General features: G+C 67.5%; 1 protein-coding gene across 1 annotated transcript; it reads right to left on the minus strand.

The window, feature by feature from the left end:
* Window positions 1–236: 236 nt before the first annotated feature.
* Window positions 237–10,237, minus strand: B4GALNT4 (beta-1,4-N-acetyl-galactosaminyltransferase 4). Its single transcript, XM_054576792.1, has 20 exons — window positions 10,087–10,237; window positions 7,627–7,730; window positions 7,309–7,404; window positions 7,126–7,221; window positions 6,949–7,039; window positions 6,754–6,854; window positions 6,510–6,577; window positions 6,337–6,415; window positions 5,329–5,395; window positions 5,069–5,203; window positions 4,885–4,994; window positions 4,696–4,796; window positions 4,524–4,621; window positions 3,536–4,454; window positions 1,762–2,051; window positions 1,480–1,633; window positions 1,295–1,367; window positions 1,050–1,203; window positions 598–724; window positions 237–366 (listed from the first exon to the last, which is right to left on the minus strand). The coding sequence occupies exons 1-20, from the start codon at window positions 10,235–10,237 to the stop codon at window positions 237–239; spliced, it is 3,144 nt and encodes a 1,047-aa protein (XP_054432767.1).
* Between the last annotated feature and the right edge of the window lie 11,361 nt (window positions 10,238–21,598).

Consider the following 21,598-nt stretch of genomic DNA (forward strand, 5'->3'; position numbering starts at 1 on the left):
ATTGCTACGGCAAAATTTCACAGAAATCATCGCACAGAGTGTGAGGCTGAGCCGGGCCTGACCTGCTGTCCAGGCCGCCTCTCCGGGGAAGGGCGCGTGGGCCGGTGGCCTCCGGGGCCAGAAGGGGCAGGCGCAGGCGGTGGGGCTGCGTCCCCGCGCTGAGCTCCCCGCCCCCGCCCCCGGGGCCCCAGGAAGCAGGCTCAGGACCACAGCAGCGGCTGGGCGGTGTCCGGTCCTCAGGGCGCCTCCCGGCGGGAGCCCTTCCGGCCGCGGCTGCGCGCGCCCCACATGCCCCGCCGAGAGTGGTAGTGGTGGTAGAAGTTCCGCAGGCGCAGCCGCTCCACCTCCAGCCCGGCCTGCAGGACCCTGGGCGGAGACGGGGGTCAGGGCGCCTGCCCGGGGCCACGCCGTCAGGGGTCCCGCTGTGGGGCCCGTGGGAGGGCAGGGACTCCGGTCCCCGCTGGGCCTGGGGGCACAGTGGGGTCAAGGGCTGTCCCTGGTCTGCAGGGCCCTGGGGCAGGGTCCAGGACCCCGGGGCCCCGGGCCCGGGCGGAGGAGGAGGGGGCGGGAGTCTGCCCCCGGCCGGCGGAGCGTCACCTGTCCAGCAGCTCCCAGTCCTCGCCGCCCCACTGGTCCCGGAACTCCTCAGTGTTCATGCCCCCGACGCGGTCAAAATCCGACTTGTAGATCCCAAAGAGGCCGAAGCCGTTCACCTCCCAGTACCCTGGGTGGCGGAGGGGACCCTCAGACCGTGCTCCCTGGCAGCTGCCCCTGGACCTCCGGAGGGGTTCTGGGGTGGGTCCCCTCAACAGGGGGCTCCCAGGGCCACCCTTCCATGTGGGTCATAACCTAGGAACCTTGCCCACGCCTGGGTGCTGGAGGAGGCTCCCAGAGGCTGAGCAAGACCCTGGGGGTACCAGGGGCACTCTGCGGGGGCGGGGGAGGGCATCATCCTAGACACCACAGGGCATTTAGGGCTCTCGATGGGGCCCAGGCCAGCCTCGGGGGATGGGAGGCCCCAGGGAGCCTGAATTTTACCCCAGCATTACCGTGTGGGTCCCCCGGCCAGCTCCCACAGCCCAGGCGCATGACCACGGGGGCAAAGGCCAGCTGGCCCTCTATGCAGTGCTTGCGGATGCCGTCCAGGATGTTGGCGGGGAAGTGGATGTGCAGGTCGCAGAGGAAAACGATGCTGCTGGCATCCTGGGGGTGGCAGGGAGGTCTGCGGGCTGCCCCTCCTTGGAAAGGCCGCTCCGACCTCGGCACCTGTGCCTCCTCCGCCCCGCCCACCTACCTCCACCGCGTCCACTCCAGCCTGCAACCCTGCCGAGCGCTCGAAGTTTCCGGTTCGCCTCAGGTATTGGTAGCTGGGGGTGGGGTGACAGATGAGGATTCCTGGCCGCAGGAGAACCCGTCTCCCCGGGAGGGAAGATGCGCTGGGCGCCCGCCCACCCCTGGTGTGTGTCGGGGCGCCATTACCTGGGCAGCCGCGCCGTGCGCAGGGCCCGCTCCACGTCCATGTCCTCGCTCTCGAAGTCCACCAGGACGACGCTGAAGTGCGAGTCCCCGGTGCGTGCGTGCAGCGCGGCCATGTCCGCCAGGAACTGCGCCACCCAGCGGGCCTGGTTCTTCACTGGAGGGCGGGGCCACTCAGCCCGTCCGGCCCCACGTAGGCGTCCGCTCCCTGCGAGGCGGCCTGGGCCGCTCTGCCCCGCCCCATCCCGCCCGAGCCGCCCCATCCCGCCCGCGGCGCGCGCGCACCTGGCACGATGAAGTGAACCATGACGTCCTGGCGCCAGGCCAGGCGCAGCGGTCGGCAGAGCTCGGGGCGGCCGTCGGGGCGCGCAGAGGCGGCGGGTGCCGGCTCTGGGCTCTCTCCGTCCCCGTCGGCGTCCGCGGCGCGGGCGCCCGGCAGACGCAGGAAGACGTACTCGGACAGGCGCAGGTGGCTGCCCCCGCGCTCCCGCACCTCCAGCTCCAGCAGGAAGCGGCTCCCGCGCGCCGAGTCCCGGCGCTTCTCCACGTTCACGATCCGCAGGAGCGCGTAGCGCCTGGGAGGCAAGGCCAAGTCAGCGCCCAGCCTTGGAAAAGGAGGCCCTGCCAGTGGCCCCGTCACACCTTCCACCCCAGGGGGTTCCCCGAAGGCAGGCGCGCGCTGCGCACCCCCATTCCAGGGCCGTCCGCGCTGGGAGGCGACCGGCCAGCCCACATCCTCGCGGGTCATCTGTCTGCTGCGACCCTCCCGGCAGGCTCAGAGCTAGTCAGCGGCACCCACGACACGCAGGACGAGGCCCCAAGGCCTATCGCGGCCATCTAGGGCCTTCAGCAGTCCCTGAATGGGGGCCTTCTGTTCCACCTCACACTAGGTGGCCAGACTTCCTCTTCCCCTGGTGTCTCTGTCCTGGGGCGCCCCCCAGGCGTGCTTGTCCCCGTGTGACCGCTCCGAGGCCCTGGGCAGCTCTCCTGAGCCTCCCTGCCCCCCGCCCCGCCACTGGCCCAGGGCTGTCCTGGTTCTGGGAGAAGAGGCCCCCGCTGGCCCTGCACTGCCCCAGACCGCCCCACCCCCCAAACCTTCCTTTCCCTCCAATCTGCCCTCACGGGAGGCTCCTCCTTGTGCTGGGAAAATAGGATCCTGAGCTTGACTGAGGCCTGTCTTCCTTCCCGCTGTCCTGCCCTCGCAGGTGCGTCCCCACGCTGGGAGCACACGTGGCTTCTCAGGGGCCCAGCCGCGCCCACCGCGCTCTCCCCAAGGCCCGGGACTTCCTGCCCCAGAGGCTCTGGGTCTGCCCGCCCTGTCCCTCCTCGGCCGCTCCACTGCCTGGGGACACGGAGCTGCTCTCAAGAGCAACGCCAAGGGGAAGCGTGTCCTTGCCGCCTCTGGAACCAAACCTCCCCGACCCCCAGAGCCAGGCCGGCCCACGCTGCCGTGGCCACGCCAAGGTCACATCAAGCCCCCCAGGCAGGTCCCCATGGGCCCCCCCCCCCGGCACCGCTCCCCTCCGAGGCAGCACCACCGCTGCCTTCACCCAAGCCGCTCAGCCCGGTCCTGCTCGAATGGATCGCAAGGCGAGGAAGCGAGTCCTGACTGGCTTGCGGGCCCACGGTGGGGCTCCGCCCTCCGTCACCACGCGGCCCAACCCTGCCGACCCGCTGGTGCTCCCTTGAGGCCAGGTCTGGGCGCCTGGGGTCTGGGGGAGACCCCAGAGGGCCAGGAGGCAGGAGCCCCGCACTCAGGAGACTCCGCCGGGAAGGCCCAGGGGCCTATGCCGGGGAGGAGGGCCCCGGGGCCTCAGGTGGACCCCGGGGTGGAGGGGTGGCCTGCACGGCTGAGAAGCATTTTTGGATCCAAGGTGACAGGCTGGGATTGGGTGGCACAGGACAGGGGAGCCAACGCAGGCAGGGGGCAGGGTGTGCGTGGGGGCGAGGTTCCCCCATTGGACAGGGCCCCTGGGCTGTATACGAGGGGTCCAGAAAGGAGAGAAGACGCTGAGGATCCCGAGGGGGCAGGGTCCCCACCTCCACCCCACCCCCGTACCCGCCATGGCGCGCGTTGAGCCGCTCCATGTACTGAGCGACCACGTCCACAGCCTCGGCCTCAGGCAGCTGGAGGTTCCCAGACACGTTGCAGCGCAGGTCGTTCCAGTCAGAGCGCAGCGTCTCGAAGTCCACGGCGCCCACGCGGAACGTGCGCTGCCAGTCGATGGCCTCCTCACGCCAGCGGCCGAGCGCCGGGCCGGCGGCCTCCTCGCTGTCCTCCGAGGCGGCCTCCTCACCAGGGGCCCCATCGTCGTCCCCTTCCTCCTCCTCCTCCTCCTCCTTCCCCCCAGGCAGCTGCGGCCTGGACACCTGGGACAAGCTCAAGAAGGAGGTGACAGGCCGTGTTTCCGAAGACGTGTTCAAGTTCTCCGTGGGTGCTGTGTGTCCCAGCAGCCGCGCCGCGCCCTCCCGGCTCCCCTGCGTGGCCTGCGCCTGGGAGGGGGGCCTCAGCTCTGTGGCCTGGGAGCCCCCGGTCCTATAGCCTCGTGACCGGGGCGGGCGTGGGGGCGCCCGAAGCTGCACGCGGGGCAGAGGTCTGGGGCGCAGGAAGACCCCCGGGAAAGGCGGCCAGGGCGGGCCACCTGGGTCGCGCGGCTCTAGGGCCCGAGGGGGCGCCCGCAGGCCCGGCCGCACCCGAGTCACGTAGACCTTTGGGGGCGGCTGGGCTGCCGCCGCGCGGGGGGGCGGGGCGCGGCCTAGGAAGAGGGGCAGCGGGCGGGCGGCTCGGGCGGCCCAGCTCAGCGCGCGCTGGGGCATCCGCTGGTACGCAGGGCTGGGGGGCGCGGGCGAGGTCGGCGCGGCCCCGGCCTCCGTGGGGGCGCTGGGGGCCGGGTGGCGGCGGCCGCTCTGCGCCAGGCCTGCCTCGGTGGGCTCCAGACTGTCGAGCAGCTCGCCGTCGTCCTCGTCGTCCAGGAAGTCTGCGGAAAGCGCGCTTAGCCTGGCCGGCCCGCCCGCGGGCGCCAGCCGGGGCGCTGGGGGGCACTCACCTTCCGGGCTGAGGAAGAGGAAGGCTCGGCGCTGCCCCTGCTCCTCTTCCTCCCCTTCCTCCTCCCGGTCCATCTTCATGTACTTATAGAACCCAAACCTGGGGGCGCGGAGCATCAGAGTCTGCCCCGCAGGCAGAGGCCCCGCCCCCCCGCCCCGAGCGGCCCCACCCACCTCTCCAGGTACAGCGGCGACTCGCGGTAGAAGCACTTGTTCTCCGTCTCCATGTGAGTGAGGCGCGTGTGGTCGTTGGGATAAACGAAGGACAGGTACACCTGGGCAGAGGGCGCAGAGGGCTCAGGGGACCCTGGGGGGGAGGGCCCGGATCTCAGGGACCGGGACGTCCTGGCGAGCGGCACTTACAAACTGCAGTCCCTGGTATCTCGCGATAGGAAAGTCCTTGACGACGTAGGTGGGCGCGTAGGCGCAGGGCTCCAGCACGTTCTCCAGACTTGACGGCTCCACCCGAGGGGCTGCAAGAGGGGGGTCTCAGCCTGGCCGCCCAGAGCCCCCCGCTGCCCTCCCCACCCTGCGGGCCCCCTCTCACTGAGGAAGAAGGTGTCTCGGGGGTCAGGCCTCAGCATGTCGGCTCTGGGCTCTTCCAGCGGCAGGCGCCCCCCCACGTGGCTGGCTGGGGACTGCGGGACGTGGGCGACGTTGTCCATCTTCAGGGCTGACTCATCTGGGGGCGGAAGGGTGTGTGGGGTGCTCAGGACCCCTGCCTCTCCCTGCGCACCTCCAGAGGCAACCCCGAAAGGGCCCTTCATCAAGGGCCCGCCCCACCCCTCAGAGGGGTGCTGGCCGCACCTGTGTACAGGGAAACGTGCGCAGAGCCTATGACCTCGAACTTCAGGCCGGGCAGGAAGGCTCGCCACTGCGGGGCAGAGACGGTGGTCAGGGCCAGCGGGCGGGGCGGGGGTGGGAGCCCCGCGGGGTCACGGAGGGGTGGGTCTTCCCTGACGAGACAGTGGGGACTGGTGGGGGCAGGAAGCTTGCAGGGGTCCCGCGAAGGGGCCGCGGGGAACCGGGGAGGCGCAGGAGGCTGGGGCCCCGCTGTCAGGTAAGGGCATCCTGGCCCAACTCAGGCCTCCCTGACACCCGAGTGCTCCCTCCCCCCATCTGCAGTTGCTGCTGTCCCAGAGGTGAGGCTGGCCTTCCATGGGCCAGAGCCGGCACCTGCCCCCACCTCTGGGGCAGCTCCCAGGCTCCTTAGCAGACCCTGCCCCGCCCCCACCCCTCACGCTGGGGCTCCTGGGGGCTGTCCCGGGCCCTCTTCCCTTCCCAGCTCGTCCAGGGCCCGTCGATGCCCTCCACACCCGCAGGTGGCCTCTTAACCTGGACCCTCTGCCGGGCAGGCGGCACGGCAGGCGCACCAGACACCTGGGGCATCCCAGGGTGGGGCTGCGGGCGCCTCGGCCGCTGTGGTCACCAGCCCACGCTCTGCCAGCCTCAGGCCCTCTGTCCTGCCCCTCTCCCACCCCCGCCCCGTCCAGTGGCCGAAGGCCCCGGACACATGGCCCCAGGATCTCTCCACACGGTGGCCTGAAGAGCACATCCAGCGGCCTCAGTCTCGGATGTCTGGGCGGCCAAGGTCGCGCTGCAGCCCCACCCCGGCCCCTCCCCCGTGAGACGGCCCTGTGAGTCTCTCATCTTTCAAGGCTCACTCAGGGCCACTTCCTCCAGGAAGCCTCCCAGCAGTGTTGACAACCTCCCCGTCAACGGGAAGGGAAGCTCCTGGGGACAGGGTCCACAGCCGTCTTTCCTTTGGTGGGGCCGGTGGTTGGAGGGGGAGGCAGGGGGCTGGGGCGCACTCACGCCCACTTCCACGTGGTCTGAGCCCCGGTCGTCCTGCTTGTGCAGCAGCTCGAAGTAGTACTTCCGGGAGGCCATGAGCCTGGGGACAGAGGGAGTCAGGGCCGTGCCTGGCCACGCCCCAGGAGCCCAGAGGAGGGGGCTCAGGACCTGCCCCTCGGCCCCACGCCACTCACCGCCTGGGCTTGGACACCTGGGAGCTGAACTTGGTGAACTCTCCAGGCGCCGTCCACTCGGAGCCGGTCTGGAGGGCAACAGGAGGGGGCTCACCCTCTTCTTGGGGCGCCAGACCACCCCACCCCTGTTCTGAGAGGCTGGAGGAGGCTGCAGGAGACAGGGACCGAGGCCACAGGGTGCCCAGGAAAGAGCGAGGCAGGTGGGTGGAGGGCGGAGCAGGTTGGGGCTGCGGGGGGCGCGTACCTTGCCCACAAAGGCCACCAGCTGGGCACCTGCCGGGCTCTCGTTTGGGCTCAGCCAGAACTCAGAGTTGTCATCCGAAGCAACAGAGAACTGGACGTCTCCTAGGCCACGAGGCAGGGGCTCAGGAGGTGGTGGGCCCTTCAGGGCACCCTCCCCGTCGCCCCCCCACGCCCCCTGGTGCCCCCTTCCCCGTACCATCTCTTGCCGGGTGGATGAAGCCGAATATCCGGAGTCCGTAGTTCTTCCACTTGGGGGACACGGCCAGCTTCTTCACGGTGGTGCGCGTCTGGGGGCAGTGACCTCCGATGTCAGCACGAGCTTGGCCCCCTGCCCACCCCGGAAGGCCAGCTGTCCCCTGTGCCCGGCACTCACATGAGGGAACAGCGGGAAGTGCAGGTTCCTCCTCAGGTGGCCCACGGCGCCCCCGCACCAGTCCTCAAACACGTGCAGGTTCACCTGCCCCTTGTACTGCGGAGGGAGGGGTCTTACCTTCTGCACAGCCTGCCCGGCCCGGCCCGGCCCCGCCCCCCAGGCCACTGCAGGCTCCCAGCTCACCTCCTCCCGCCACGGGGGCGCCTCATGGGTGAGGTTCAGCGGGGGTGGCCTTCCGGTTCCCCCAGAAAACAGCATGTTTGGGTCCCGGCCGTTGGGCTACAGGAGAAACGGCACCAGGGTCGAAGCTGAGCAATGAGAAGGCAGGGACGGGGCTCACAGCCCCCCAGCGGCCCCCCAGCCGGCGGCCCCTGCCCACCTCTGCCGGAGTGTGGGCCACGCCCGAGCTGCACTGGGTTCTCCACGCTCGCGGCCCCTACCACGGGACTCGGGGTCCCCCCTGGACGGGATACCCGGGCTCTCCCCCAGGGCCCAGCTCACCGCCTGCTCCTCCTCGCGACTCTCGCTGGAGTCCTCCGCCCTCTGGGTGGACAGCGCCACCCGGACACCCCGGCCGTCGGTCCCACCAGCCAGCTTCTCACCGTCTGAGGGGGACACGTGGGTGTGACCAGGGCTCAGGCGCTCTCCAAGGCCACAGCCCCTGCTGCTGGGGTCAGGCACCCCCGTCCCATGTGGCTGGACCAGGGCAGGAAGGCCAGAGTCCCCTGCCGAGGTCCACCCTCCCCGTGCTACCGGGCGCCCCGCCCTGCAGCAGGGCAGGCGCTGGGTCCTTCCGCCTCGGCCCCCGGCAGGGGCCGGGAGCCCTCTGCCTGGCTTTTGCAGCCCCCTGGCTGGTGTGAGGGAGCTGGCCAGCCTCATCAGTGGCTCCCCCTCCAGGAAGACCCCCAGGGCTGCGCTGTGCCCTCGGCACTCTTCCCGTGGTCCCGGATGTTTTGTGTCTGCCTCCCTTTCAAGGATGGAGCGCTAAGGGTTGCTTAGCAGAGGAGCTTGCTGTCTTGAGGCTAAGCCACCCCAGCAGTGGCAGTGCCACCTGCTGCCCTTGAAACCAGGCCCTGGGGCCAAAGGAGCCCTGGCTGCACCCTGGGCAGAGGAGGGAAGGCACACTGCTCTGGCTTCTGGGGACCGGAGGCCGAGGCGGCCTGGCCAGGCGGCTGTTGCCAGGAGCCCGTCCCAGGTCTGCCTGTGGACGTCTCCAGAGCTTGGCGAACGCCAGCCCCTTCGCCTGAGGCAGACCACCTCTGCACCCCCAACCCCCAGGCCAACCCCTGGGGCGTCCAAACCCGGGACCTACGCCTCTAAGGGGAGGCTTCACTGCACCCCACCTCTGCGCCCCCCAGGGATGCCCGGCCCAGGTTCCCCACGCTGTTCCAGGGCCTGTCCCTTGGGGGCTTCCTGTGGTGGGGTCCCAGCCCAGGCCGGCACCGGGGCCCCGCAGGGCTCAGCCCCAGCACAGCGAGGCCCAGACAGGCTCCCCGCCTCCCTTCCCGTGGGGACGTCTGCCTGCACAGGATGCGGGACAGGGGACAGTAACCCTGCTGCCCCATCCAAGGCGGCCTCCCGGTGGAAGTGCAGACAGCACTGACCCGCCCAAGCACCGGGGGCAGCTGCCCTGGGGGTGGGCTCACGTGGCTGAGCCCCGGGGGCTGGGGCTGCTCCAGGAAGGTGCCGCCTGAGGCTCGATCTTCCAGGACCCTGAACAGCTCCCGCTCAGCTTCAGTGTCTAAGGAGTGGGGTTCCCATGCCGCCACCCCTCCCATTTGCTGAGCTAGGGCCCCGGGCTGCTCAGGAAGTCAGGCTGGGGAGGACTGTGGTTGCTCCGAAAACCACACAGGCAGGTGGGGAGGGGGCCGGTGTCGTGCCCTGTGGCCCTGCCTTGCTCACTGAGAGCTGGGGCGGGGGTGCCTCTTCCAGGGGCTGAGCAGGGCCGGAGGCCTCTTGAGGGGGCGGTGGCCGTGAGGTGCATGGCTTGCCAGGGCACAAGCCCAGACCTCTGGCATGGGGCCTGGGGGGCCGGGCGTCAGGCACACCACGGGGAGGCAGAAGGGCTTCGGCACGCGGGGCCAAACTGGGACTGGGCAGGGCGGTTGGGACCCTCCGTGGAGGGGCCCCGGACGTGGTGAGTCAAAGCCATTGTTCTGACTCTCACCCCTCCCCCGTCCTAAGGACACCCCGCTTCCTGGAGGAGGGTCGGCTGCCTGGCTGGGATGTTTCCGCCCCAGGTGGCTCCCTGCCTCCCTCCGTTCCCTCCTCAGGGCCCAGGGTTCTGTCCCTGCTGCTGGGGTACTCTTCCCCAAGTGTTGTGTCAAAGGTCGACACCTCCCAGAGGCCGTCCAGGTCGCCCCCTAGACCCCCAGGCCTTGCCCACGGAGCTCCGCGAAGTGCTTGCTGGGTGCACTGTCTGTCCCCACTGGAGGGCAAGCTCCGGAGCGGGGGCGCGCGCACCCCAGGCTGGCTCGCGCCGCCACGCCTTCCCCCAGCACCCGTCCCGGATCACAGGGGCACCCGGGCACACCCTCCAGGACGCTTCCAAAGGCTCTCTGCCCCTCGCCCCCGGCAGGTGGGGGAACCCGAGGCTCCGCTAAGTACCCAGGCAAGCGGTGGAGTCGGCAGCCGAGCTCGGCGCCTGGAAATCCCAGCGCGCCTGAGGGACCCTGCAGGAGCCCCGTTAACCCTGTCACTGCCGGCTCCAGGCCAGAGCCGAGTCCGCCGAGTTCCTGGGCCGCTCCCCAGAGGGTCGCGCTCGTCACTGATGACGTCGCCGAGTGTCGGCGCAGGCCGAACCGCGTCCCCTGCCCCAATACGGCCTCGCTGGGAAGGGCGGACGAGGTCTTGCGGGCGAGTCCGGCCCACGCCGGGAGCCGAACGCTAGGAGGGCCCGGACCGGCCCTGCTCGGGGCCCTCGCCGCCCCCCGCCCCCGGGCGCGCGCCTCCCTCCCGTACCTCGCCCGTAGCCCAGCCGCTGGCGCAGCGCGCGGCCCTGGCGCACCAGGCTCAGGTGCACGTACGTGAGCCACGCGGCGCAGGTGAGCAGCACCAGCAGGAGCAGCAGCTTGATCTGCTTGCGGATCTTCTTCACCGGGAACCACGGCATCGCGGCCGGTCCGCCCCGCCCCGGGCCGCGCTCAGCGGCTCCCGCGCGCTCCACGCCGTATCCCTCGGCCCTGCATGGCTCTTTGTCCGCCGCCCGCCGCCACGGGCGGCGGCCGCGACCCCAGGCTGCCCTTGGCCGCGGGCCCGGGGTGGGCGGCGGAACGCCTCAGGCGGTGCCCCCGCCCGGCCCCGCCCGGCCGCTGGGGCTCCACGCTCTTGGGGGCCGCGACGGGACTAAGCAGCATCCACGATGCGGTGCTACCCACCGTGAAACGGGCCCGGCCTGCGCGCGGCGCGAGCCAATCGGGACCCGCCGGCCCGCGGGAAGCCAATCCGCGGCTCAGGAGGCGGGCCGGCGTGCTAGGGTGTGCCTGGCGCCCGTCTCCACGCAACGCGCGCGCATCCACCTGGGCGCGCCGGCCCGCGCAGCGCGGGGGCGCGGGCCACCGGGATAGGGTGGGAGCGGAGCACCGGACAGGAGGCTGCAGGGTGTGAGGAGGTGTGGAGGGTTGGGGACGCGAGGACAGGGGGATACAAAAGGCGGCAGACGCCGGACAGGGCGCGGGGGCGGGGAGGGGACACGGGGAGGTACGGGGACCCGGGCTTGGCGGGACGGGTCGGAGATGCGCAGGCGATGGGGAGGTGCGAAGAAGTGGAGGTGCAGAGGATCGCGCGACTCGCGGACACGGGGGCGGGAACGCAGGCTCGGGAACCGGGGTGTACAGGGGTGGAGTCCGTGGGAGGCGCAGGCTGCGGGTGGGGGGCACAGTGGGGACTCGCAGAACAGGATGATGGGAGCACCAGGGGCTTCGTGGGTGTGGGGCGAAGGCCGGAGATGGGGGGCAGCCTGGTCTTGGAGCTGGAACAAGCCCCCTGCAAACAGCCAGCCAGGACTGGGGCTCAAGGTAGAGAGAGAAAGCCCGTTCGGGGACAGGCCACGTGGGTGGGCGGTGAGGATGGCCAGGGGCTGAGGCGGCCTAAAAGCGCATGGCTTCGCCCCGAGAAGGATGAGGAGCCGCCAGAGGACCTTGGCCTGGGGGCCGGGGGCCAGGTGGGCAGGGGCAGTGGAGCGGAGAGGGACAGAAGAGGCCCAGGCAGGAGGCGCCGGAACCGCCGGAACCGCCGGAAGGGCGGTGGGCGCTGGCTGCTGGCTTCAGTGCCGGTGTGGCTCCCGCCCCGCCCCGCCCTGCTCCAGCCTGACCTCCTCCCCTGCTGCCGCACCCCACGCCTGGTTCCCGTCTTTTCTCGCGCGGTCACACGTCCCCGGTGCCGGCGGTGTCAGGCGGCTCTGCCACGCCCTGTGGGTCCGTACCTGAGGCCCCGCAGGACCGCTTTCCTCTGCTCCACAGTGTCGCGGGCCCCCCGTGCGGAGGACGCTCGCGGCTCGCGTGGCTCCGGGGGCTGGGCTGGGTCGCCGGGGGCGCTCTGTGCGTCTTCGGTGCCTCGGAGACGGCTGGGCTCCGTCGGGATGATTCAGCAGAGCACCTCAGGGTGGCTGCTGCAGGGAGGTGGCCTCCGTGCTCCAGCAAACCGGGCAAAGTGAGCCGCTCCGCGCCACTCGGCCACCTGCCGTCACAGCCTCCCGGTCTGAGGAGGGGACGGGGACCGCCTGTCACCCTGGGAGGACTGTCCAGGAAGTCGCCGTCTGGTCTCACGGTGCCCGCCGTCCCCGCCCCGGTGCCCCCGTCCTTCGGTTCTACCCTCGAGGCCGATGACGGCGTTGGCCACCTTCCTCTCTTTCTGTCGTTCTCTCCTCTGTCTTTCAAAGCGCCCTGCCGGCACCTCCCATTCCCACGCCTTCCCTCCTCCACGTCCCTTAACAAATGCTCTCTGTGCCTTGGTTAAAATACATGCCCAACTGTGTACATGTTAATGTTACATTAACAGTACTGTGCTATAAATCTCACCACGTTTCCCACATTGTCCCCAAACTCCTGCATTGCCACGGACGCCGCTGTGCGTGCGCCTCACGCTGCCCTCGGCCCGCGGGTGCTCCCTCTCCCGCCCACGTGCCCGCCCCCAGGACCGGCACAGCCGAGCCTCGGGGACACGGGAAGGAAGGGGCAGGCAAGGTCCCTCCTGTCATGGATTTACACGTGTCTAAGCAGAGACAAAGTCATGCACGAACGGTAGCTTCAGGTGCGGCGAGTGCTGCGAAGAGAGGAAACCGGCGGCGAAGCCGGCGGATTGGAGGGGAGGGTTCTTCGGCCGGGGTGACCGCCCTCGAGGAAGAGACAGCTGTTCCGAGAAATGAGCAAGCCCCAGGAAGCCGGCAGGTGGCGTGGCGGGCGGGAGGCGCCTCCTCCCCTCTGCAGCCCCCCAGGAACAGCCCCCCCACCGCTGCCGCCCCGGCTGCACCCGGCTTCCAGCTGCAGGAGCCGACGGACCTGCCCGGCGGGCACTGCTCTTGACAGCCTGGCGCGCACACGCTTTGTTCCAAACCATGTTTAACCTCCACATAAACACAAGTGCAGAATCATGCTTCTGTGTGATCTGATGCAGCTACCCCAGCCCCAAGCAGGCGTGTCTTCCAGGGCAGATGGGAGGAAGGTTTCCCGTCACCTTCTCCGCCTTCAGGTGACACTTCCTGAGTCACATGCTCTCTAAGGACGTTGAGCTCTCCGGCGGAAGACAAGCTCTGAGATGGGAGGTCACTTTGGATGGAAGGGAGGTGGGGGACACAGGGGGAGAGCCTGTGAGTGCTGGGTGAGTGTTGGTCCCTGAGGGGGCCCCGGCGGTCACACGCGTGTCACTGGTGTCTGTCTCCACCTTCCACACCTGGCCCTTTGTCCTCAGCTGCTGGAGTGACTCAGACCCTGGGCAGCGCCTGTGCTGGCCGGTTCTCGCTCTCCACCGACGCTTCCTGCTGGACACCGACGCCCTACCTGCCTCCTGCCTCTTGGGCCTTCCCTTCTGGGGCCCTTCCTGCCGACCCGCACAGGGTCACTTCCCCGCGGAGAAGTGGCAGCCTCGACTTCCTGTCTCGTGTGTTCGCTGGTGAAAGTGTTTGGGGTTTGCCCAGGACAGAGGGGTCTCAGGTGGGGATTTGGGTACCAGGGTCGTTGTCACCCTAGAGCTGTCCTCTCTCTGGACAGAGGAGCCTGGACCAGCAGGGCCCTGAGTTGCCAGTGGGGAGGAAGGTGCCTCGGTGCCGGGGATGACAATGCTGCCACCTCCACCTGCGCACGCCTGGGCCTGGGACCCATGGGAAAGGCCACGCGTTGCCGAACCAGAGCCTCTGCTGCACCTGAGGCCCTGACGCCGGCTCCAGCTGGTGCCCCGTGTCTCCCAAAGCCTGTCCCTTGCTCTGTCCCTGTTCCATCAGGCCAGCTGCCTCCGGGAGGCGGGAACGGGACAGAGACCCCACCGGCACCGCCCCCCCCCCCCCGTCCTCAGGGCCAGGGGCGCCACGTGCTCGCTGCTGCACGGACGGCGGCCCCTCCTGCTCACCAGCTGCGTCCAGGCCTCCGCCCCGGGCTCTGCCCGCCCTCTGCTGCTCAGGCCACGCCAGCTTCAGCCTCCGGGCGCTGTCAGCCCGCCGGCCGTGTCTCCTTTGGGGAAGTCTGTCTGGACCTGTTGCTCGTGTTAAAACTGGGTTGTTTTCCTATTATTGACTTTTAAGAGTTTTTTGTATATTTTGGATACTATATCAAATATCTGTTTTGGAAATAGATGATCCTAATCTGCGAGTTGTCTTTTCATTGTCTTGATATATTTAGCAGAGGAGAAGTTTTAAAATTTTTGAATTTTTTAAAAAAGATTTTATTTATTTTTAGGGAGAGGGGAAGGGAGAGAGACCCAGAGGGAGAGAAACATCCACCTGTGGTTGCCTCTCGTGCGCCCCCTGCTGGGGACCTGGCCCGCAGCCCAGGCCTGCGCCCTGCCTGGGCATCGAATGGGGACCCTTTGGTTCAGCACTCAGTCCACGGAGCCACGCCAGCCAGGGTGAATTTTTAAATTTTAATAAAGTCCAACTTACCAATTTTGTCCTTCATGGGTTGTACTTATGATGGCATTAAAGATCATTGCTGAACCGGCTCATCGAGGGTTTCTCCTTTTTACCTTTTACAATGTTTTATAGTCCTGCATTTTACATGGGGGTCCACGCTGAACTGGCAGTTAATTTTTGCGAAAGGTGCGAGGTCTGGGCGCGGACTCACGGACCGCGTCGGAAGCCCAGGGCCCCGGACAGCTCCTCTCCCTTCCCGCTGCGCCCCCTCCCTCGAAGGGCCCCCGCGGCTCCGTCGCCGGCAGGCGACCGTGTCCGTGCGGCTCTGCTTCCAGGCCTCTGTTTGCCTGGTCTCAGGCCAAGGCCTGGCCGTTTGCATTCCTGCGGCCGCGGGGCTGGTCTCCGAGCGTCAGTCAGCCAACGGTGTGGTTCTCTTCAGCTTGTGCTGGCCGTTCTGGGTTTTTGACGTTTCCTATAAACTTGAGAATCGGTTTGTCAGTATCTACGAAATAGCGTGCTGGGACTTAGGTCAGGATGGCACTGAATCTTTAAGTCAAGTTGGGAAGGACCGACATCTTCACGCTGAGCTGCTGGAATACCTGTCCTTTGATTTAGACCTTTGGTCTCTTTCCTTGAAGTTTTCTCGTCCCCTTCATGTCGATCCCGTACGTCTGTTGTCACAGTTCCTTACGCGGGGCTGATGCAAACGGCACTGTGTGTGAACGTCAGGCATCCGCGGGCCGCGCCAGTGCGCGGGGTGGGGGGGTAGCCCCTGGGCTCTTGCGCCTAATCCCGAGTCCCGCGGCCTTGCCGCAGTCCCTCCTCCAGGCGTGGGGCGTGCCTGTGCCTCAGTTCTTTGGGTTTCTGCACAGGTGGTCACGTCAGGCCCAAAGAAAGAGAGTTCTGCTTCCTCTTTCCCAATGGGTATATATTTTATTTACTCTTCGTGTCTTACTTCATGGTCCCGGGCTTCCAATACGAAGGTGAATCGGAGAGACCAGAGGGGTCATCCGTGCCTTGTTCCCGAGCTCAGGGGGGCGGCACCTGGACTCTCACAAGTAAGTGTGATGCTGTTGGCGTGGTTTTTGGTAGCTGGTCTTCATCAAGTTGAGGAGATTCCCCTCCATTCCCAGTGTGCTGAGAGTTCAATCATGAATGGGTGTCGGGCTTTGTCAAGTGCTTTTTTGCCATTAATTGATGAGGTCATGTTATTTTTCTTCCTTAGCCTGTAGATGTGAAATACATTAATTAACTCTTAAAATACTAGAACAACCTGGCACAGCTGGGATCAGTCTCACTTGGTAGACACATGAATTCTTTTGTGGAATACGATTCATTGTTGGATTTGATTTGCTTATTTTTTGTTGAGGGTTTTTGCACTTATGCACAAGAGGTATTGGTCTGCAGTGATCTGTGTGTGTATATACACACACACACACACACACACACACACACATATATATATATATATTTTCTTCTTATGTCTTTGTCTGGTTTTGACTTCCTTAGGGTCATGCTGGCCTCAGTATGAGGCTAGAAGCATTTTCCCTGTCTCTATCTCACTGAAAAGATTGCAGACAATGGATACTATTTCTTCCTTAAAAGTTTAACACAATTCACCAGTGGAAGCTTCTGGGCCCAGTGCTTTCTTGTTTGGAAGGTTATTAATTATTGCTTCGATTTATTTTATAAATACAGGTCTATTTTGTTTACTGGTTTTCCCCTGTGTGAGCTCCAGTACCAGCCCATGTAGAAACTGGCCCATCCCATCTCGGCTGTCAGATGTGTGGGCGTGTGGCTGTGCACGGTGCCCTTGGTCGTCCCTGCTACGGCCGGGGGGTCAGCCGCAGCCACTGGTCTTTCACTTCTCAGGGCAGTGACCTCTGTATCCTCTCGTTATTTCTTGTCACCTAACCACAGGCGGATCAGGCGTCTTGATGTTCCCCGGCCCGCCCCCAGATAACCAACCAGCTGTGGTTTCGCTGATTTTTTAAAAATTGCTTTCCTGTTTTCTATTCCACCGATTTCTGTTCCAGTTTCAGTATTTATTGTTTTCTGTTCTTTAGGCTCATGCCATCTCTTCCTTCTCTGGTTCCCTAAGGTGGGGCTTTGGGAGACGGCTTTCAGGCCTTTCTTCTCGGATGTGCACTCAACAGCAGGGTTTCCTTTTGAGCTGCTTTTGCTGCATTCCAAAACTTTGGATAAGTTGTGTTTTCATTTTATTTCTCTTATCTCTCTTGGGACTTATTTTTTGATTTGTGTCCAAGTGGGGTTTGGGGATCAGCCAGGAACAGGCTGCCGATGCTCGTTGACCTTGCTTACGTGGCTTGAGCAGCCGAAGAGCTGGAGATGCCCACCAAGCCCGACCTGGGGCTGCACGCTGAGATGTGAAGGGGACGGGCCGCATCGCCTCTGGAAAGTGCCACTGAGCCCCCGGACCGAGTCCCCTCCCTGGCCCCCAGCTTGTCCTGGTGCACGCCAGACTCCTGGCTCGGGGCAGCAGGGTGAGGACTGGCTTTGGGGAGAGGGGTCCGCGCCCAGGGCCAGCGGACTGGGCCCTCCCTACCAGGCCAGTAAGATGGCACAGCCCAAAGGCCAGCAGCTTCGGCCCGGCATCCGTGTGGGTCACGGAGGACAGCAAACAGCCTGAGGATCCTCGGGGCCGAGAGGGGAGCCACTCTGGCTGTTCGGGGTTATTGTCACCGGCAGGCCCTCAGATGGGCACCCCCAGGCTCCTGATCTGGGTCGGGACCCAGGGAGCCTGGCAGAGGTCGGCACTGCGGGCCTCCTCACCGTGAAGGCGGGCCGATGGGGCACGCGTGGCCATCAGAGGGTGTGCTCCCCGGCCGTCCGCGTGTCAGGCCCGCGACGGGAGGCCCGGCCCCTGACAGTTAGGGCTCAGCTCAGGGCAGGGCTGTTCAGGGGGCCTTGCCGACGGCCCGGCCGTAGGGCGGGTGGCCCACGGATGAGTGGACTCTGTAGCTTTCAGGCAAGCGAAGGGGCCTTGGACAGCCACCCTCAGCTGCTCCCCACCCCGGGAGGGATGGGCAGGGTCGCTGCTGGCCGCAGACCCGGGACCCCTCAGCTGTGCTCTGGCCCCTGTATGTACACACGTGTGTACTCACCGAAGGCAGCCCCTGCCGGCAGCCCCGGCTCTGCCGCGGAGGCCAGACGCTGCCCTCCCGATCCTCCCTGGCACTGCTGGCACCTGCGGAACGGTGCCAGGTGACATGCAGCGTTGGGTCGTCAGCAGCTCACGCTTCCATGGGAGCCACTGAGTCAGCTCCGCACCCGCAAAACACAGGCTCCGCTGCTGCCCTGCACCCAGACTGGCCCAACCCCTGCCCCTCCGCTCCCCAGCTGCTGGGCAAGTGCCCGTGCTCACCCCAGGGCCGTGACCCGGCCTCTCCTCTGGCCGGGTGGGGGGGGCCCTGGGCGCGCATCCGCCTCTCGCCCCCCATCAGTTTATGCAGCTTCCCGCCTCACAAATTCAGTAAGTGTCCTGTTTCCCTCTCTGCGGCTCTGTGCCCTGCCACCCTTGAAGCTCATTGAGGACTCAGCCTAGACCTTCTTGCGGGTGTGTCCCCAACTCTTGGGGACACTTGCCCAAATTCCTCTTCAAGCGGGTGGGTGGCCCTCGAGAGCTGGCTGACCTCCCAGCCCCTGCACGCGCCCGGCTCCCCACTGGCTATTCGACCAACCCGCGCGGCCCCTGTGGCAGGGGGCGTGACACCTGTCCCGCGGCTCTCGCACGAGGGTGTCCTCGCGGGAGGGGGGACCCGCAGCGCTGCGAGGGGGGTGTCCGCGGGTTGATGGGCACCGCGGAAGGACTCCGGCAGAACGCAGCGATCCCGCCTCGGCGGCACCGGCCCGACACCCAGCCAGCAGGGGCTTGTCCCGCCGCGCTCCTCCGGCCCCTCGGCGGGTCGTCCCCACTGCGCGGGGCCAACAGCCACAGGGTAAACCGAGAACCTCCGGGCCCCCCAGGTAAAGCGCGTCCTCATTGGGGCCTCGGTCTCATCAGAAACGCGCCGGGGGGCCCACCTGGGTCAGAACGCGGAGCAAGTCAGAATTCGGGTCTTACGGAGTCTAACGCCTTCCCTGCCCTTGCAACTGGGGCACTGACGGCGCCGATCTGACCACAGCTCCCCCGGGAGACGCCACTTCGCAGCCCGACACCTTGCCGCGCTCAGGCGCTGCGGCCGCCGTTTGCCCGGGCGGCCGCCAGGGGGCACCGCAGGACCGCACGTCCCCGCCGGGCGCCCGGGTCCTCCCGCCGCGAGGGCGCGGGCTCGAGGCTCTGGGTGCGCAGCCCGCGCGCGGCCGAGGGGCCCTGAGCCGCCGGGCGGCTCGTGTGCCGTGCCGGGAGGGGAATGTGTTTCCCGGCGCGTCCCGGGGACCGTGGACGCGGTGGCCGGGACCAGACCGTGTGCCGCGGCTCGCGGCCGGGTGGCGGTTGTCCAGAAGGCGGCGGTGCAGCCCGCCTGCTGCCTCCCGGGCTGGTCCAGACCGCGGCGGGGCGGGGCGGGGAAGGGGCGGGGCCGGGGAGCGGGGCGCGGGCGGCGAAGGGCGGCGGAACGCAGCAGGCCTTCCGGGATCGGAGGGCGCTCGCGGCGGAGGCGGGCCGCGGGGCGAAAGGGGCGGAGGCGGGGCGAGGGGGCCGAGTCCCAGCCGCCCCGCCTGCCCGCGCCGCAGTTCTCGGTTTCCCCGAAGTCACGTGCGCGGGGTGGGTCAGGGACGGGGCGCGGCGGGGCTCCGTGCCCAGTGCGGGGCTTCGGGGGCTCACGGGCCCCTGCGGGGAGCGAGGAGGGGCGGCGGCGGAGGGCGCGGACCTCCGGGCGCGCGGCCAGCGGGGCGGCCTTTGCTTCCTTCAGGCGCGGACGTGGGCGCGCTCGGCGTTCGGCCGTCGAGCTCCGGCCGCGGGCGGGCAGCGCAGAGGCGCTCGGCCGGAGGGGCCGCCGCGCACAAAGACGCCTGACTGGGCGCAGAGCCCCTCCCCGTATCCGCTGTCGGGGAAGTCCCCGTACGGACAGAGTCCCGGGGTGCGGGGTGCTGAAGGGATACCGGGCGACACGCGCGCACCCGCCGCGTGCAGGGCACTCCCCTCACGGGGACACTCGCGACCCCGGCCCGCGGCGCCCGGGGGTTGCAGGGCGTCCTGCAAAGCGGCGGGTCCCGGGCTCGAGCCCCGCTCAGGGCACAGGCCCGGGCCGCGGTTCGGTGCCCGCGGCGCGCGGTGCAGAGGCAGCCCATCGACGTTTCTCTCACTTCCTTGTGTCTTTGCGTCTCTGCCTCCTTTCCCTTCCCTCTTCCTAATACGAACGAACAAAAGCTTAAAAGAAAAAGAAAAAGGCACACGCGGAGTGGAGCAAAAGGATATTTCCCGAAATTGGAAACACACAAAACAAGCCGGCGTGGCAGTACTGGTACCAGACGAAATACGGTTGACATCAGAGGCTACGCCAGGGGCCAGGGAGGACGCGGCCGCTCCACTGCTGGCTATTGATCTGAAGAAACGGGAAGCCCTCGTGGACAAGGCGTGTGGAACAGGGTGCAGCGAGGCCCCCCAAAGGGGATTTGTAGTGGGGCCCAGCAGCTGGGGTGCCCAAGAGGCGTGTTGGCTCCTGTCGCGTCCCCACCCCCCGGCGGCCGCCTCGGGGGGCGGGAGCCGAGGAGCCAGGCCTCTGAGGTGCTTTGCAGGGACCCGCGGGGCCGCTTCCTGTCAGACCCCCAACGCGGCCACTGAGAGGGGCTCTGCACGCCAGTCGCTGCAGGGCAGCTTCTTCCTCGGCTGCCAGGCTGGTTATTTTGCACATCAGCAAGGCCACCCAGGAGGGTTTGCGAAACGCGGGACCCAGGACGTCCGGGGCCGCAGCGCCTGCCGGAGGCGCCCGCCACGTGGCTGCGGGGCAGGAGGCCCTCCGGGGTGGGGAGCCGGGCGCGGCGGCCGAGCGAGGCGCCTCGGGGCACGTGGTGGTGGGAAGAGGAAAGCGAGAGGGAGACGCCGTGCGGGCCGGTGGGTGCGTGAGAGCTCAGCTTGGGTTCGCTCCGGGCCCCGCGGCAACCGTGGGGAAAGACAGCGGGGAGGAAGGACCCTCGCCCGGGGGCCCGGGCCGGGGCCACGCGGGCTGGAGGGAGAACCGGACAACGCGGTGACGCAGCCGCCGGTGCTGAGAACCGTGAGGGGCCTGCCTCCCGACCTCCGGGCTCCCCTCTTCTCCCGAAGGACGACGGGCTGATGTGTGGTGCTCCACACGGGTCGGCAAGAAGACCCAGGTCTCTCCCGGCGACACAGGCACCCACGGACCCACTGCAGCCCTTGCCACAGTGGAGAGGAGGCGGCGGCCTGGGTGCCCACAGGCCATGGAACATGCCCGCGGGTGGATGGACCGGGAGGGCGCCGGCTGGGGGAAGTAAGCCAGACAGAGGAGGGCTGATGTCCTGGGATCCTCCTCCTACGTGGAGTCTGGCGAAGAACAGGGAGCAGGCTCGGAGCCGCAGAGCACGTTCTGACGTTGCCGGAGGGGCGGCGCTGGGGGGCGAGGGGCCAAGGCGAAGGGAAGGAAAGCACTGATGGGGAGTTCCAGGAGGGTCTCGGGGGTCAGGTACGGCTTAGCGAACAGAGTCAGCGCGGTTAACACTGGGCGGAGTCCGGCGGGCACTAGGGTTAGGGGGGCGATCGCTCATTGGCGCCTCATCGCTGGGGTGCACAGCTGAAACTGGCGGAGTGTCGCCTGTCGTCCCTAACGGAAGAAATAAAGACCCTTTTCCCTCAGTGAGCTGCGCGTCAGAGACACTGGGCTCAGGCTCTTCAGTTCCAGGCCAAAGAGTTCAGGTAGCAGGAAGGAAAACAACCCGGAACGAAGGGAAGCCCGGACTTTGTCCGGGAAAGCAGAGGTCTGCTGCTGCTTCCGGTCGAACGCCCAGGTGACCGACCCGCCGCTCGGCTGGCCTGGCTGACGGGCGGAACGCATTCCTGCCCCGGGGACCTGCCCAGACGTGGACCGGACCTGGGGGTGGCGCTGGTCCCTGGCACTAGAGGCTTTGTGCTTTGACAATCAGAAAAGGTGGTTTGCTTCTAAATCTTTCTCCGGGTCTTCGGGGCGCCTCCTGGAGGGGGCGGGGGGAGGGCCCGGGGCCCCTCTCTCTTTCCGCCGGGCCTTTCCCTCTCCGCCTGGGGGTCCTGCAGCGCCCAGGGCTGAACCGGCTGGGCCCAGGGCCTCTTCCGAGAAAGACCCAGAGCTGCCCTGGCCGCTGCGGCTCAGCGGATTGGGATTCCCGGTCGGGGCACCTACCTCGGTTGCGGGTTCCACGTGCTGTCGGGGCTGGGGTGACAAGGCAACCGCCCGATACCCCCCGCCCCCGCCCGCCCCCGTGAAAGCAAGGCGAAGCTGTTCTCGAGTGCCGATAGAA

Source organism: Pteronotus mesoamericanus, unplaced genomic scaffold (genome assembly GCF_021234165.1).
Source record: "Pteronotus mesoamericanus isolate MK-2021 breed Mesoamerican mustached bat unplaced genomic scaffold, CSHL_Meso_final contig_349, whole genome shotgun sequence".
In the NCBI taxonomy this organism is placed as follows: domain Eukaryota; kingdom Metazoa; phylum Chordata; class Mammalia; order Chiroptera; family Mormoopidae; genus Pteronotus; species Pteronotus mesoamericanus.

Coding starts and splice junctions, on each gene's coding strand:
- B4GALNT4 (XM_054576792.1), bottom strand. CDS start 10,237: ATGCCGTGGTTCCCGGTGAAGAAGATCCGCAAGCAGATCAAGCTGCTG. Junction 7,222..7,308: donor CGCCCCCGTGGCGGGAGGAG/GTGAGCTGGGAG, acceptor CTCCCTCCGCAG/TACAAGGGGCAGGTGAACCT. Junction 1,634..1,761: donor GGTTCACTTCATCGTGCCAG/GTGCGCGCGCGC, acceptor CCCGCCCTCCAG/TGAAGAACCAGGCCCGCTGG.